The 17,130-nt window shown below is 59.0% G+C and overlaps 1 protein-coding gene across 2 annotated transcripts in view; it reads right to left on the bottom strand.

Moving 5' to 3' along the window:
- Positions 1-4,378: 4,378 nt before the first annotated feature.
- Positions 4,379-17,130, bottom strand: part of COL4A2 (collagen type IV alpha 2 chain) — a 174,379-nt gene continuing 161,627 nt past the window's right edge. For both annotated transcript variants that reach the window (XM_078453055.2, XM_078453054.2), the window contains exons 39-48: positions 16,392-16,463; positions 15,921-16,046; positions 12,008-12,124; positions 10,992-11,153; positions 10,751-10,849; positions 10,259-10,405; positions 9,986-10,102; positions 8,695-8,886; positions 7,266-7,552; positions 4,379-5,425 (exon numbers count right to left, since the gene is read on the bottom strand). In XM_078453055.2, coding sequence (XP_078309181.1) covers positions 5,168-5,425; positions 7,266-7,552; positions 8,695-8,886; positions 9,986-10,102; positions 10,259-10,405; positions 10,751-10,849; positions 10,992-11,153; positions 12,008-12,124; positions 15,921-16,046; positions 16,392-16,463 — 1,577 coding nt within the window. In that variant the 3' untranslated portion in view covers positions 4,379-5,167. The remainder of the gene's footprint in view (positions 5,426-7,265; positions 7,553-8,694; positions 8,887-9,985; positions 10,103-10,258; positions 10,406-10,750; positions 10,850-10,991; positions 11,154-12,007; positions 12,125-15,920; positions 16,047-16,391; positions 16,464-17,130) is intronic.

The raw sequence follows: 17,130 nt of genomic DNA on the forward strand, positions 1-17,130 counted from the left end.
TGGGAGGTGGCTGTGAGCTTAAGGTACTTGTCTTTCAGGGCGCCTGGGTGGCTTAGTCGGTTAACCGTCTGACTTGACTTCGGCTCGGGTCATGATCTCATGATTCGTGGGTTCAAGCCTGGAGTTGGGCTTTATGCTGGTGACGCGGAGCCTGCTTGCGATTTTCTCTCTCTCTGTCTCTCCCTTTCTCAAAATAAATAAATAAACTTAAAAAAACAATGGGAGTATCTCAGCCAGCTGGGGCCGCTCGTCTCAGACCCTTAAACTCTCGCAGCCGTGGGGGCTGGATGCCAGAGGTCCGGGGGGGCCAGATCCGATTTCTGGTTGGGCCCCTTCCTGCCTTGCAGACGGCACCTTCTCACTGTGTCCTCATACGGTGGAAGGAGCGAGCTCTGGTCTCTCTTTTCTCGTAAGGGCACTGATCCCATCATGAGGACCCCACCCCCAGACCTCCAAAGGCTGTCACACGGGGAGGGGCGGGGTCTGGGCTTCAACATCTGCGTCTTGGGGGAAGCAAGCATTTGGTCCATAGCGGAATGCAGAGAGGCAGAGGCCAGCCTGAAAGCAGTGTGTTTCGTGAGTCGTTACTTCCGGAGGGTGCGGGGAGGCGTGCGGTAATTGTGTTCAGTGCCCACGACTGGTGTGGGGGCCTCCAGGCCGGCCTCCTCTGCTCCCGTGTGCCGCCTTTTCCGGGGTGTGCGTGAGCTGACCTGCGGGACGAAACGAGGCACGGCCCCCTGCCTCCATCTGGGGCTCCCCAGAGGGGACGCCTGTTACTGAAACCCACCCTGAGGCCTGCCTCCCATCCCACAGCGGGGCGCACTGGACACTGAAGATGAATCAACGCATCATCAGCTTGGTCGAATTGTATCTTTGCTAGATACACCTGCCACCATCCAGGGGGCCCTGGAATTTGTCTCCAAAGGCCATGGACGCGGTGTCCCGTGAAACCGTCTCTGGTTCTTGCTGGAAGGCGGGGCCGGCTGAGTCCCTAGGGACCTGTCCCCCTGAATGTTCCTTGCGTGTGCTCATCCGCTCTGAGCACCCCCAGCTCGTGTCCCTGAATGGCCACACTTCCTGGGGGATTGCCTGGGATGGCACGTTCTCCGTCAGCCACGCGTAATTTCAGCTTTGGTTGTTGCCCTAAAAATATACTTCACGCTGGGCTCTGTCCCAAGTAGGTTTGGGACACTGGCCCAGTTCTGGGGTCCAAACCTGCTCACAGGTTTTCAGTCTGACCATGTGGGCCCAGTTCCCACCTGGGGAGCCAGGTAGGCCCTGGGGAGGCTTCAGGCGGCTCGGGTGGGTGTGGGGGAGCCAGCTGGTGGAAAGAAAGGGGGTTTCTTGGCTGGGTGTGGGTTTGAGCTGGCAAGCTCGAACGTTCCTTCTTCTCTTTTGCACAAATACAGCTGCTGGGGGGCAGGGAGGCCACGGACAGCCCTGTGACCTCCCACTGTGCCTGGTCTCCGAGCCACCGCGTCAGGCTTTCACCCAGGGCTCCCTGTGTTCTCCCATGGGTGAAAACCTTTTTCTTGACATTTCCTGGGTGGATGTTTCCTGGTGCCTGAGGGGCCGAGCGAGGCAGCTGCGTCAGGGATGGTTGGGGAATGTCGTCTGGGTCATGAGCCCTGCTCCCCCCTTTCCCCAGGCAGCCGGGCCGGGTTCTTAAAGGTACGACTGTCATTTTCAAACCTGGTGGAATCAGAGCCACCTGCCGTGTCTGGAAGCCATACCTTCGCCTCTGGCACCCAGCTTCCCTGCAGACCGGCCCTCGGCTTCAGGCGCCTGGTTCCAGGAGCTGCCGTGTCCTCTCCCCCGAGGTGGGTTCCGTGGTCTACCTGCTGCCCCAGACGAGGTGCGCCTGTTGTATGCCCCCACCTGCTTGTTTCCCTGGGAAAAGCCATGGAGGCCTCACAGCAGTCCTGGGGCTGATGCGTCCGGGCGAGGTGAGCGGGGCAGCCTGGCCCGGGGAGGGCCCCCCCCCCCCCCCCCCCCCCCCCCCCCCCCCCCCCCGCCCAGGACAGTGTGCGTCTCCAGGGGCACTTCCCCCTCCTCCCACAGCCTTGCCCTCTGGTGGCCTCGCTCACAGGTTCATGCCTCACATGTTTGTGTGTGTGTGTGTGTGTGTGGGTGGGTTCCTGTCCCCTGGGCAGGGAGGGGGGGGGCAGGAAGACCCCCAAACAGTGTCCTCAAATCCAGACACCAGAATCCCATTTCTAGGAACTCTGCAGGGATCACTTATTTTTTCTTTTCTTCTTTTTTGTGTTTATTTACTTTGAGAGAGGAGGGGAGGGGCAGAGAGAGAGAGAGAAAGGGAGACACAGAATCGGAAGCAGGCTCCAGGCTCTGAGCTGTCAGCACAGAGCCCGACGCGGAGCTTGAACTCAGGAACCGCGAGATCATGGCCTGAGCTGAAGTTGGACGCTCAGCCGACTGAGCCCCCCCCACCCCAGGCGCCCCAACACTCGTTTTTTTCCAAGCATAGAAGTAGGGATAAGTCAGCTCCAGGAAGAGCATGGGAACCCCCCCAGTCCCACCACAGGGGAGCCAGACCCTGACCCCTGTGACCAAACGGCCTCTGTGGAAGCAGCTACAATTTCAGGCCGATTTACATCATCACATGACCTCCGTCCAGCCGCCCTGTGCTCTTGAACCTGAGCTGTGGGATGGAGACCAGCCTCCCGTGAGTCCGTCTGTTTGGCAAGCCCCCGCCAAGGGTCAGCCTTCAGGCAGGGCGGGCATCAGGGGCCCCCGGGGAGTGTGTCCCACCAGGGAGGATGCTGGTGCCCAGCGCCTTGTCCTTCATGGCATCACACCTAAGCCGAGTCGAGCAGGGATCTTGGGGACTGTGCCGCACTTCACAGCCGCCCCCTGATCGTGGCGACCGGAGTCTGGAATGAACAGCTGCCTCCCACAGGGGGCGCCGTGTGGGCCGCTTTCAGGCCTCACATCCCGTGGGGTGCTGTGACTGTTGCCATGGAAACCATCTGTGAGCAGGTGTAGGACACAGCACCCGCGTCGGCTCCACTGCTTCTCTGCCGCGTCTACCTGGGACGCCGCTCAGCCCTGCACACACGGGACAGCCAGGGACCTGGGGGGTTGGGCAGCCCACGACCCCCTGGGGCAAAAGCTGGCGGAGGGAAATGTCCCTTTTCCATGCCTCGGCTGCACAGCCTGAGGCTCCTCCCGTGGCCTTCCTGGGGGGGGGGGGGTCCCTGCAGGACAGAGCCCTCAGTACCGCATCCTCTGCTGGAGTCACTCTGCCAGGCCCCCTCCATCCTCTGATCGGGACTCATGTCCCCAAAAACCCTCCTGGGCAGAGTCCTTGTCCCCGCCAGCTGCTGGGGGACAGTGCAGGGTGGTTGCTCAACTATGTTGAATGACAGTATCATGCGGAATACTCGTTTAGTTAACGTGGAAACTGTTCCTAGAAACGTTTAATATGAGGTTCTTGACTGGCTCAGTTGGAGGAGTGTTCAATTCTTGATCTCGGGTCAGTCGTTTGAGCCCCACATCAGGGGTAGAGGTTAAAAATAAATGAAATCTTTTTTAAAAAATTAGCATGACATTGCATTTTCTATAATTTTTTTTAAGTTTATTTTTGAGAGGGACAGAGACGGTGTGAGTGGGGGAGGAACAGAGAGAGAGAGAGAGAGAGAGAGAGAGAGAGAATCCCAAGCAGGCTCCAGACTGTTATGAAGAGCCTGACGTGGGGCTTGAACTCACAAAACCATGAGCTGACCTGACCTGAAAACCATGACCTGAGCTGAAACCAAGAGTTAGACCCTTAGCTGACTGAACCACCCAGGTGCCCCAATATGAGACTGCATTTTATTTATTTTTTTTTAATTTTTGAGGGAGAGACACACAGAATGAGAGTGGGAGAGGGACAGTGAGAGAAGGAGACAGAAGCCGAAGCAGCTCCAGGCTCTGGGCTGTCAGCACAGAGTCTGACGCGGGGCTCGAACTATGAGATCGTGACCTGAGCCGAGGCTGGAGACTTGGCTGACTGAGCCAGCTGGTGCCCCAAGACTGCATTTTAAAGGCTGGAAATAAATTCTGGCCTGGGCTCCCAGAGGCCTGCCAGGTTCCAGAGATGTGTCTTGGGGGTCTCTTGGAAATACGGAGATCTGACCTGGGACGTTCTGTCAGAACTAACCAGATGACTTGGGAAGTGTGTTTGTGAGGCGCCCGTTCTCTTGAGCCCCGTGAGTGGTGGCTGGGGTGTTTCCTGTGGGCCCTAACACACTGCAAACACAAACACCTCCCTGACGAGCCACACCACAGACCCGGGGAGGGGCGTGGCGGGTGTGTGGGGTTCGTGCAGCAAACTGTGCTTGACAGACGTGGGAGAATGAAGGCCGTCAACACCTTGGGGTATAAAAAGCTCAAAACCAACTTTTATTGTGTGTTTGTTACAGAGGTTAGATATGTCATAGGAGTATAAGTCACCAAGAATGGAGGGTAAGTCCCCGGGGCCACCTGGGGCAGTAGACACATCACTTCTGACTACAGTGTGCCACATGGCGTGGCTGACAACAGGTGGCTAAGAGGTCTCCCGATGGTCTGTGAAGACGCGGCGGTGGGGGGGGGGGGGGGACAGAAGAGAGCTCATGTGGGACCATCAAAGTCTTAAAAGGCACATCTGGCCTTCCTGAGGGGTTAAGAGGCACATCCTGGGTCTTTGGGAGGAAACAGAGCTGCCAGCACGGAGGCCCGGATACCCGCAGGTGGGAGCCGCACGAGGGGTTCAGGAGCCCTTGGCGACACGCTTCGCTTATCAACACCACCCCATTAGGCGGATTCAACAATGCGGGTCGTCTGCGGGGTCTGGAAGCGCAGTGACTCTAAGGGCACGTGTGGAGACATCAGCTACACCTAGTGCAGAGCACTGTGGCACGGCCTGATGGGGGTGTTCGGGCGGTGACCGTTCTGTTGGGAGGAAGGTGTCGCCAGTGCCGAAGCCCCTGCGGGTGCCCACGGGCTGTTTGGTGTGAGCGCTGGCGCTCAATTCCTTTGGCAGCCTTTCCGTCAGAGTTTGAAAGAGAGGATGAGATCGGTTTTGGGGGCGGCGTGTGAGGTAATAAGTTAAGAGTGAGCACCAAGGTGGCCCCCCCGGCCGAGTTTAGCCCCCCGAGAAGCGCGTGCGGGGCGCGGCCCCCGCACGTCACAGGTTCTTCATGCACACCTGGCAGCGGCTGATGTGCGTGCGGATGAGCCCCGCCTTGAGGGTGTCGGCGGACGGCGAGCCCTGGAAACTGCGCTCGGGGATGGTGGTGAGCCAGAAGCTGTACTTGTTGGCGTAGTAGTGGCAGGTGCCACGGCCCCCGTTGCACTCGATGAAGGGCGTCGCGCGGAAGTCCTCCAGGCAGCTGCCCGGAGACACCAGCGACTGGCCACCGCCTTCGTCGCCGGCCGCCGTGTGCTGCACAGAGGGAGACGGGGCAGGGCTGTGAGTGCGCCCACAGGGGGACGGCCCGGGCTCTTTGATGCACCATCCTCCCCCCCCCCCCCCCCCAGCTAAACACCCCCCGGAGTTTATCTGCGCTTTCAATACAGACCGCCTGCAATAAACCAGGGTGGCCCACGCACCAGGCACGGTGCAGGGACAGGGACATGAGCCCACGCGCACCGTCTGAGCTTCAGGGAAGCCCAGAGCAGAAGCAGGTTATAACCAGCACACGCGGCTGACTTCGTCTTGGGGAAAAACACCGTCTCCCGAATCATCTACTCAAAGGGTGAAGTGTGTTCACCTGGCAGGACAGATACCAACGTGTGAACTGCTTTTTGTTTTTCTTTTTTCAAAGGAAAACTAAAGTCAACATGCAGGGCACACGTGAGGCTGGTAAGGTAAAAATAAGGCAGAAAGAAAGTGGCCTCGACAGCTCCTCCTCGCTTGTTCTTCTAGAGAGAGACTGGGAGTGGTTCTGGAAATCTCCCCTTGCTGGTGTCTCGATAACCAACAGGTACTACTTGTGTAATGATTGTTTTTTCAATCAGAGGGTTGTTAATTAGGCAGCCGGTCACCTGAGAGGACAGTGTGGCTGCTGGCCGGGAGGCGGGAAGCGTCAGAGGGGACCTCGTCTTCACTTCTGTCACCTGCTACTTTCTCGTGGTGTCACAAGTGCGGCAGCTCTTGTTAAGACGCACGGGACCCCCGGGGCCCGAAGCTCATAGAGAAATGGGCCGCCAGGCTTGGTGGGACACACACTGTCCCTGTGGCTTGTGGGACAGGGATGTGTCTCAGCCACAGTGTGAGGGAAAAAAAGGAGGCTGTTCTGGGGCGTCCTGGGCGGGTAACCCGGGTCAACCTCTTTAAACAAAGCCACAAGCACAAGAAGCTTTGAAAAAGGCTTGCGCTCACAGAATGCAGGAGCCCCCCCAGCCCAGAGACCCACAGTCTGTTTGGTGTGGGAGGGAGCCTCAGGCCCCACTTGGTGTGAAGGAGCGGAGGCCGGCCTGGGAGGGCCCCGCCCTGGAAGGACACCTCGAGGGAGCCGGCGGGCCAGGGTCAGGAGGAAGCACCCTGCGGGAAGCCTCAGAGCTGGGAGCAGCCTGGCCGGCAAGGGCTCTGACTTTAGTCCGCACACACACACACACACACACACACACACACACACACGCACACCTGCACACAGACGCACCCCGATGGCACGTGTAACCACACAGGCTTGTTCTGTCCTCAAAAGTCACCTTACGTGGCCGTGATCAGCTTCTCGAAAAGTAGGGAGGTGCCTGTCTTTGCACAGAACTCAGTATTCTGTGCTTCGAATTATTGTAGCAATGATACCTCTAAAAATATTAAGATATGAATACTTACCTTTTCCTATCGCTTACATGTTATGTTATTTATATGATTTATGACTTATGGCACTTATGACGAATGTAAACACAAGGCCTACTGTCGTCACTGGCCTTTCCTTTCTCCGTACAGTGGTGGAGTAAGCAGGAAAACCGTAAGGGCTGCTATCATGGTGGCCCAGTTTATCCTAATTGCAGCCCGTACAGTGGCCTGATGGCAAATTCACGGGCCCCTGTGGGTGGGGCAGCCCATGCCTGACATGGCTCAGTTCGCAAAGTGCTTAGGCAAAAGTGCAGGCTGTATTCCAGCTCTCATCCCCTGGGCCAGATGCCCTTGTGCAGTGTGCAACCTGAGCAACTGTCCCGTGTGATTATTCTTACAGAGGCAGGGTGTGTTGGGGAGAGGAACTCGATTTCCACCCAGTTCCATGCTCAGACAGAGAAAGCGGGCAAGTACCACATACCATGAGGAAAGAATATCCAATCCACAGACTCCGCCATCCAGCTGGGCAGTGGGGGATGGAGACATCTTGACTGTGTACCGCTATGGCGACGGCTGGGGCCTCACACACGGAACAGCGGCTGATGTAGGGCTTGATTTCGTCCTCGGCCACTGGCATCATGGGCAGCGGGGCCGTGGTGGAGAGCCAGTAGGACTTGTCGTTGCGGCTGGCGTAGTAGCACACGTCACCCGGGTTGCAGTACAGAAAGGGCATGGTGCTGAACCGAGCCAGGCAGGAACCCGCCAGCCCTGTGGAAAGAGGTCACAGCTGAGTGTGGCTGGGAAGACGCCCCTCCAGGCCGGGCCAGGTCCCAGAGGCCCCACGTCAGGGACCTGCCCACCAGCCACCCGGCGGGGCTCAGATCCACACAGGGGACCGAGCTAGCGGTTTCCAATTCCTTTTTTTGGAGTCTGCCCTGCCATTTCAGCCTTGCCCTTCTAGAAGTTTTCACACACATCCCTGGATGGAGTGGGGTCTTCATGAAGTAGCACCTGGCTGAGGCCTATGTTGTTTGGGGGTCTTCAAGACCAGCCCCGAGAAACCCCTGATGGGACCCAAGATAAGGGCCTGGCTTCCTGCACCCTGAAGGGCCCTGCCCGAAGGAACTCCGTCCGTACGAACCCCAAACACTCCCCTGCTCCTGGGTACAAAGGTTGCCTTTATCTCAGGGCAGAGAGGATGAATTAGAGCTGCACAGTCTTCCCTGCTCAAATGGGCTGCCTACTGGGCTTGGGGACAACGTGTGGGCACCTGCCACCAAGCCTGCCCAGCGCGGGCCCCACCGCCTAGGCTCTGCTCCCGGCTCTGCGTTTTAGGCCCTGGCCCTGTGCGTTCGTCCCGCTTTGTGTTCTGTTAAACTTATTTCGGAAGTGGAACCTGTAGACGGGAATGTGCACACAGCATCGGGGTCGGATTGAGAGACTCCCCACCCCTGTCCCTACCACAGGCCCCTCGGACGGAGGTACCCCTGCCCCTCCCCGACTTTTCATGTGTGCTCGCTGCACTTCCTGTGCACTTTTAAGTCCTTTCAATTCCTTTTGGCAACCAGGCTTATTTGAATGCACATCTGTTCTCCTGGGGGCTCTGTGTGACCCCCCGCCCCTCACGGCCCCAGCCTGACCGTTTACAGAGCCTGCGGTGAAAAGCCAAGCTGGGGGTGAAGCTTCTAGTGGCCTCCAGGGCAGGCGGGGCCACCCCTGAGCCTGTGCAGGCCGCAGCCTCTGTGGTCCTGACCTGAGCTTTGGAGGTCTCAAAGGCCATTTTCATCTCTTCTGGAAGCCCAGGGATGTGGATGGGCCCAGTGCCCTCGATCGGCAGGAGCCCGTCCAGCCAAGAGCTGCCAATGCTGACCAGGAGCCGAATTGGCCGGGGCTAGCCGGGCGGTACCTACCCAGGTCCTGGTTGTGCGCCTTCTCCTGGCCTTCAAAGTACAGCAGGCTGTACCCACTCCAGAGCTTGTTCATGCCCACGGGGCACATGGGCTCCTGGTCCGTCTGACTGTGCTTCACCAGGAGGTAGCCGATGCTGACGCTGCGGCCGGGCATGCCGGGCAGGCCGGGGGTCCCCGGGCGGCCTGGCTCCCCTAGAACCCGGGAGAGAGTGGCCGCCTTTCAGCTGCTGTGTGGACCTTGGCCTCTGCGGCTGCTGCCCGCTTTCTGCCTGAAGCTTGGCCCTCACTGGCTGTGCCCCTTGGAGGACCTGCCAGGGCCCTGAACGAGGGGCAGGTGCGGAGCCAGTCGAAGGGCCCAGAGGACTGCGGCTCACCCCCACCCAACAAACGGGCCTCCTCTGTCCCAAGAGCCCTGTGGCTGGGCACGTCTGGGTTAGAACTCTGCCTCCCACGATGCCCACCCAGGGCTCGAGTCTGCTCCCGGAGCATAGCGGAACATCTACTGTGCCTCCCTTGACGACCCTTCAAACACTGGGAATCAGCTGTCCGTGCTGATCCTGCCTTGCTCCCCGCCCACCCCCCCAAGGGACACTTCCACTTGTCACTTGTTCCTCACGGGATGTCCCCTCCACCTCTGCTTGGTCTCCCAGCCTGGATGACTCCCCTCTGCCCACGTGTGTCCCTGGACATACATCCCCCACGGAGCCCGCAACCTCCTGGCCATGGGTGGGTCCGTGCGGAGGACAGCGGACTGCACGCTCCTGTGATGGGGACACCGGTCGTGCACCCCAGTTGAATGTGACTCACTCCTACCACTGTTTCCCAGTGAGCTCAGGGGGGACTGAAACAAATCTACTTCTTTGTGCACAAATTGCTGGTATTTCTGGCCTATCCCGCCCTGAGTACGTACAGATCATTTTAAGAAATCAGTGACACCAGACTTTACGATGGCTGCCACTAACACAATTGCTTTCCTTCAGCTCACTGTCCCAGACCTTTGAGATCATAACAAAGCCCGTTTCTCGAAGTGCGTTGATTGCCTCCTTCTCCGAGCCACCTGCGGACGTGTCAGTGGAAGGAAGGGGGCCGGCCTGTCTGGCGACTCTGGACCGGGTGCCCTCATGGGCACAGGTGTTGTTACCGAGTGCCACAGCCTGGGTGAGGGGCAGCGTCTTTCTGCTCGTCTGGGTGCTGGCTCATCCCTCCCCACGTACCACAGAACACTGGTCAGACCCTCAGTGGACCTGGAAGAAACCCCCTGCCCTCTGCCCCCTTTCCGTCTGCCACTCACCTTCCTGGCCGATGGGCCCCTGCTGTCCCATGGGCCCCTGGTCTCCTCGGAATCCAGGAACAGCAGAAACGCCACCTCTTCCCTGGGGCCCTGCCTTCCCTGGAGCCCCGCGGAAACCTGCACAGCCACGAAACGGGTGTGAGCACCATGGAAGGCATGACCGTGCTCAGTGTCACTGATGCTCAACACAGGCTTCCCGGGGAGGAAACCCAAGCGAGAAGAACGCGAGCAGGAAAAGGCTTTTCCCTGGCGGCTCTCCGGCAGGGCTCCTACCTGGCTCTCCTGGGGGGCCCTGGGGCCCCATCTCTCCCTGTGCCCCCGGGGGGCCTCTCCTTCCGTGTGGACCCACTGGCCCTGGCTGGACGGTGATCTTCTGGGGGATTCCCACAATCCCAGGGGATCCCACAGAACCGGGGGCACCTGGAAAGGGCAAAGAAAGGCCAGTTGACACAGGGGCGCCCCCTGGCTTCCTTGCAATGATCTGTATTCCATTGTTTTCATCCGTTGAAACCAATCTTGGAGCTTCCTGGAACCATCTTGCCATCTAGAGAATAACCCGTCTGCGAGGTCGCTAAGGGCCTTCCCTTCACCGGCGGCTGTCAGTCACTCAGTCACGGCGGGAGCCACAGAGGGTCCCAGTGTGGCACTTCAGAGGGAGACCTCGGAGGGGTCCCCCAGCCCGGAGGGCCAGGGATCGTCCTGAAGCCCAGTCCTGGGGCCGCCCACCTGAGATGCTGGCTGTGTGCGTGTGCGAAGGCCACTCACCTGGGAGTCCCCTGTCTCCTTTGGGCCCCTTGGGGCCTGGGTCGCCCACACTCCCGGTGGCTCCTGTGTTTCCCATGAGTCCTGGCTCCCCTCTGGGTCCTTCAAGACAAGCAGGACACAGAGGACTCACACGTCTGTGTGGGGGCTCCAGCCCTGCCCGCCCCCCCCCGCCCTGACTGGTGCCGCCAGCCTCCCCGGCAAGAGGAGACAAGAGGAGCCCTCCCTCCGTGGGCACCGTTACCTTTTACTCCCGGGAGCCCGAACACGCCAGGCCGGCCCTGGGGCCCGGGGTCCCCGCCCCACCCTTTGGTCCCGGGGTTTCCTGGGGCTCCTGGGTTGCCCTCGTCTCCTTTCCTTCCAGGGAGAGCAGCAGGTCCAGGTGGCCCTGGGGGCCCTCGATAACCTGTCGACATGCGTCACCAGAAAGACGTTACACAGGAGGAGGGCGCGGGCATGGCCAACCGGCACTGGCATGTGTTGCAGGACGTGCCTGGGGGGTCAGGTGTCGAGTCCCCTGTCTGGGGGGCGTCTTTGGCATGTCTAACACTGGACGAGTTTTCTTTATTGTGGTAGAATATACATAACATACACCTTACCATTTTAACCATTTTTTTTTAATTAAAAATTTTTTTAATGCTTATTTTTGAGAGAGAGAGAGAGAGAGAGAGAGAGAGAGGTGGAGAGAGAGAGAGAGAGAGAGAGAGGTGGAGAGAGAGAGAGAGACAGAATCCGAAGCAGGCTCCAGGCTCTGAGCTGTCAGCACAGAGCCCGACACAGGGCTCGAACCCATGAACTGTGAGGTCAGGACCTGAGCCGAAGTTGGACGCTTAGCCAACTGAGCCACCCAGGCGCCCCCATTTCAACCATTTCTAAGTGTGCGGTTCAGGGGCACTGAGTACACCTGTACTTCAGGGCACTGAAGGACCTGTGTGGCCATCGCCACACCAGGAAGGTCCACCTCAGACCTTCTCATCTTCCGGAAGCGGGGCTCTGCCCCCATTCACCTGCGACTCTCTGTCGCCTCCCCCAGCCCCGGCTTCCCCCATTCTCCCTTCCGTCCCTGGATCTGAATGCTCTGGGGACTTGTTACCAGTGGCATCACACAGTGCTCGTCCCTCCGTGCGCGTGTGGCCCATTTCCCTTTGCACAATGTCCCTCAAGGTGGCAGTGAGAGTCTGTCCCATCCCTACAGTAATCCGGTCACCGCCGGGTCCTGCCCCACAGATTGCAACACACAGAAACAGGAGTCCTGCTTACCTTCTGGGCCAAATATGCCCGGCGCCCCTTTGTCACCAGGTGACCCAGAGATGTTGGAAGGTGGGGTGATTCCTGGAAATCCCTGAAGTCCCGGACTCCCGACTGGGCCTCGTTCCCCTTCGGAGAGAAACAGAAGTCAGTTTTGCCATCACCGTCCAACTTTTCAATCTATTGTTTCCCCTCCTGTCCAGGAGCAGAGCCGCCAAGGAGGGGCAGTGAGGGGAGGCGGGGACCGTGCCACACTGCGGGCGTGGGGAAGCCACCGGCCCCTCCTGCTGCCTGGAGGGTCCCACGGATCTTGCTCAGCCGACGTGGCTGTGGTACTTGAGGACGGCCCCTGGGCCCTGGAAGGCTGGCTCTGTTGTTGGCTAGCACTTGGGTTGGGATGGAAGGTTCCGGGTGTGGCTAGCACTCGTGTTGGTCCAGAAGGACCACACGGACGCTCCCAGTCTGCCCTGTCGCCCTCCCTTCGGTAGCCTGGGTCCCAGCTTTGCACAGCCGTCCTCGCCGCCCGCGGGTTCTGCGCTCGCCGATCCGCGTACTCGGCGGGGTTTACTGGCGATGCGCCCACAGTGCCGGCGTCCCTCCCGGACAAGCAGAAGAGGCAGACCCTTGCGTGCCTGCCGACGTCCTCGTTTCAGCTCCAAGTGTCAACAAGGATTCTTCCTGTGTCTGTTTAGTGCTGTGGTGTTTACATTTCTGGGCTTCTTATTGGTGATTTCACTGTTAAATTGTCCCCCCTCCTCCCCGATCATGCCGAAGTGCCATCTGGCATTCCTCAGCTCAGGACAGCTGTGGCGTGCTCACAGTGGACACGTGTGTCACAGGGGCTTCCTTCGGGCAAGAGACCGAGCCGGTGGCCGCGAGGTCCACGTCAACATATCAACAACACACATCAAATAAGGTGTCTTTCAACAGAAACACATGAGAGCAAAAGGTCACGTGCAGGTCGGTCGGTGAAGGTGTGACCAGGGGCTGTCAGGAGCCCGACTTTGCATTTCCATGAGAGTCCCTGGTTCAGAATCTCTCACTTGGTATTTGCTTCGCAGAACAGAACTGCGGCACGGGACAGGACCGGCCTCAGGCACTGACGGAGGACAGACGGTGGAGGACAGTCCCCATGTGAGCAGATCTGTGGGAGCCCCCCGGTCCCGCGTGTCGGCCCACACGACGGTCACAAGTGCCCGTCCGTGCTCGGTGGGCGTGGGCGCTGCCAGTGGGGAGGCGGTCGATTTCTCTCCTAATTGCCAGACTGGTGTTTGTTTTCTCCCACAGTCTGGAGGTGCAGAGAGGCGTCTGGGTGTCCCGGGACCGTTATGTCTCCGCCACGGCGGACGGTGAGCTGGGCAGCATGGGGCAAATCCGCGTGACCGAGGGGCCAGCTGCCGCCTCCTGTGCCCCCCACGCAGCCTCCTGGCTGGTCCTCAGCCACGCCGCGGCTCCGATACCCATCACAGCACGTGCCTCTGTGCAGCGGATGGAGAAACGCGCCGGGGGAACACTGAGAAAGGTGTCATCTTTGTCTCAATTACAGGCAGTGGGCAAGCGGGTTTATGAGGCCTGTGGGGACTGGCCAGCTGCCGTCTGTAGTTTGACAGAAAATGACACCAACTGAGCTGTGTCTAACTATTGTCACAAAGTGACCGAAACAGGCGGCGAGTGTCAGTGGATACAGGCAGAAACTCTTGAGTCAGAAGATCCAGAGCGGCCGGATTCCCACAACAAACCGCAGTGACTGGGCCTCTGTTAATGACACTCTGAGTGACCCAGGCTCAGTTTGCTGGAATCAGGATCAACACAAGCCTGTTCCCTCCTTGGCGCCCATGGATCTTCCTAAGTGTTGAAAGAAACCCCCGACTGATGGAGGTTTGATGAAAGGCCGTCCCGCACAGGCAAACCATGAATTGAGCCCCACATGAGCGGCAGGAGGGGCCTCGGCTGCAAATCTGCACTTCTGGCCTGAGGTGAGGCCCACGGGAGGGACAACGATGGCTCACGGTCACCCGCCATCCTCGGAGGACAGTGTGTCCTCACCGGCCTGCCTGGGGATGTCTCCGTGGGAAGTCTCCCTCCCTCACGACGGCCAGAGGCTGTGGCCCAGTGGGCAGAGCCCGGAGTCTGCTCGGAAACCACCAGCTCGTTGGGCTGCCGTGATTCTGATGCGGGACGAGGCCCTCGTAGGGGACAGCTGCTTTACAGAGAGCTGCGAGGCCTCAGGGCCGTGTGGGAGCCCGCACGTTCTGGGTCCCTCTGATGGAGTGCGGGGGCTACACTGTAGGTTCAAGAATTCTGGGAAACAGATGGCGCACAGTTACCGCGCGATGGGATCGTGGGGCGGGGTGGCGGAGTCTTTCGACTTTGTGGCGGTCACAAAGAGTTTCACAACATTCTGCTCCAACGAATGTCTGTGAACACTGACTCTGCGGCAGGCATCTCGCCGAGGTATAAACAGGGGAGTAAGAGAGGTGATTTCTGTCCTGCCGGGAACCGTAACCTATCCCTTGTTGCCCGTTTCTGAGCCTGAACAGTGTGCCGTCTGCATCAGTCGGCATGCCTCAGGACACAGGGCGCAGCTGAAGTCTTGTGAGCACTGTGCCTTTCGCTTCCCTCTGTCCCCTGGGCCTGGCCTCACCTCCATATCCCGGGCTGCGTTCCCCCGCCCCTTTCAGAGGGCAGCTCCTCTTACGAGCAGGACTCTCTGAAAAAATACTAATTGGAGGCCTTTTAGAGAAGCCAGAGAGCGTTGCTTTCTGGGCCTCTATGTGTAAGAGCCTCACCTGTATTATCTCACCGCATCCCCTCGATACCCAGAAGGTGGGCTTCTACCTTCGTTTTATAAGCAAAGCCATGTGCAAGGTCGCACCAAGTGAGAGGCAGAATGAGAACACACATGCAGGCATCTGACTTCAAAGTCACGGGCACTGCCAGCTCCCCGGGGGGCTCTAAGGAGGCTTGTGCCGGTGGACCGACCCTTACCCCCGAGCGGGGAATGTGCTGGTCAACAGACCCCGACTGAGGCTGCGTGAGCACCGTGCAGCCTCTTAGGGCTCATACTAAGGCCCCGGCTGGCTGAGCCTCTCCTCATTCTCTTGCCTTCAGATCAATGCTGTGGAGCTCAGATATCAGGGAATTCTGGAGTTTCCAGCTATTTGAAAGAGGGGCAGTGACAGACCTTGGAGAATCAGGCGATGTGGTCGGTGAGCCTCTGGACACTGGCTGCCCTCCATGGGGGATCGAGTCGCTGCCTTCCTTGGGCACTGACTACTCTATAGGGTTGCTGGCTCTAGCTTACTAGAGTATCCTGAGCGAAGCACGCCCTGGGCCGCTGTGTGACAGGCCTGCACCCATGTGCTGGGTGTGCTGGTGGCCACGGATCGTAAGCAAATGCTCAATGACACTGTAATACTTTCAACACGCTCTGCCCCTAGATACTGATCGGACTTCCGTCTGGAAACATTTCCCACCTCAGGTCAGGCTTAAGCACGTGTGCCGGGGGCTTGGGTGGGAGTGGGGTCCTTTCTCAGCAGGTGAGACACCTTTCCCTGGTTGGCTCCTACCACAGGCCAGGCCTGCCTGCGGGGTTCAGCTCGGCGACTGTAATGCTTGTGTTTACGTGTTCGTCTGACACTGAGAGCTTGTGACGGGTAAGCACTGTGCAGGTGCCCTGGGGACATGGGGCAGGGGACAGAGTGTGGTCCCTACAGGTGGGAACGTGTCCTTCCCACCAGAGAGGGTGGTCACTCACTAACCCCTGATGGATTCTAAGAGTATAAGGGTGGAGGGCTGGCCAAGGGGTTCTGCAGCAAGAAGTTGTCTGCAAAGCAACCGGCACTTTCTAGGGACCTTTCCACATCCATCTCTCGGACTCACAGACACCCCAGGTTTGGTGCCGCTGGCTGGTCCTTGGCCTCACCTGGATTTCCTCGCTCCCCTTTCTGTCCTGGGGCTCCGACAGGGCCTGGGCGGGTGTTGGCCTCTCCTGGGTCACCCCTGTCCCCGGCAGGACCGGGAAAGCCGGGGTCTCCGTGGGCGTCCACACCTGCGGCAGGGTTAACACAGCAGTGAAGTTAGCATCCTCAGCCATGGCAGGCTGATCTTCGGAGGCAAAAGACCAGTGATGCTGTGCACCAAGACTCGGGGATGGAACCAGAGGCCGGCCGTGGAGATCCCAGCTGGCCGTGCGGCCTCAGTGTCCCGGATGTGATTGTAGTTGGAACCCCTCTCAGTCTGCAGCACCACGGGGGAGCCTAGGTGGCCTCCGGGAGGGCCGCACAGCCCGCACAGAGCCATCCTGCTCCCTGAACCCCCAGGTCCAGGACGTCCCCCACTAGCCCCTGCCCCCCACCACTGGGTGTGGTCACGTGGCTGGGGCAGGATTAAATACCTGGGGATCCTGGAAAGCCTTTGGTGCCTGGCAAGCCGTGGAGTCCACTGATGCCTCGGATGCCCGGAAAACCTGTGTGGGTTTCACTCATGGTTATTTCATGCACCGGAGAGCAAAGAAACTCTTGAAGCAATTCACACCTGGTTTTGTTTGCTGTTATACAGTCATCCATCCGGTTCACTCAAAAGCCCGGCAAACAGCAAGCAGTTCTGCACACTGTGACTTGCACATCACTTTCGTGTCACCCAGGAGAACCATTTAACTGAGATTGTTTCCATGGAATCTTTTTACAGGCTCGTTATGGCTGTAAGGGAGCTGGACAGAAGTGCGGTGTTTCTCCTGATGCTTCACTGTACATATGTGGTTCGTACAAGCTGTGCTCAGAACCAAGGCTCTAGCATTATTCCATTCCCTCCGGATTCCCGAGCATAAACTTTTCTAAGTAGGACATGTAAGGCTGACGGCCAATGAGCGCGATTCTTCCTGGGATATGGGGAGTGAGTGTGGGTGGGGGTGGTCCCTTAATGCTGGGAAAGACAGCTCCTGAGGGCCTGGGTAACCCCCCAGCTCCCGCCAAGAGCTCGGCCAGACCTGGCTCAGCCACAGCCGGAGCCCTGGACAGGACAGCAGGGACACTGGCTTCTGTCCCTCTGTCCCACCTCTGCATTGCTGTGAGCCGACCAGAGAGAGGCCAACCTGGCTCCCAGTGCCCCTCCCCAACCTGCAGGCCTGGCTCTGA

The sequence above is a fragment of the Panthera onca genome, chromosome A1 (genome assembly GCF_046562875.1).
Source record: "Panthera onca isolate mPanOnc1 chromosome A1, mPanOnc1 haplotype 2, whole genome shotgun sequence".
In the NCBI taxonomy this organism is placed as follows: domain Eukaryota; kingdom Metazoa; phylum Chordata; class Mammalia; order Carnivora; family Felidae; genus Panthera; species Panthera onca.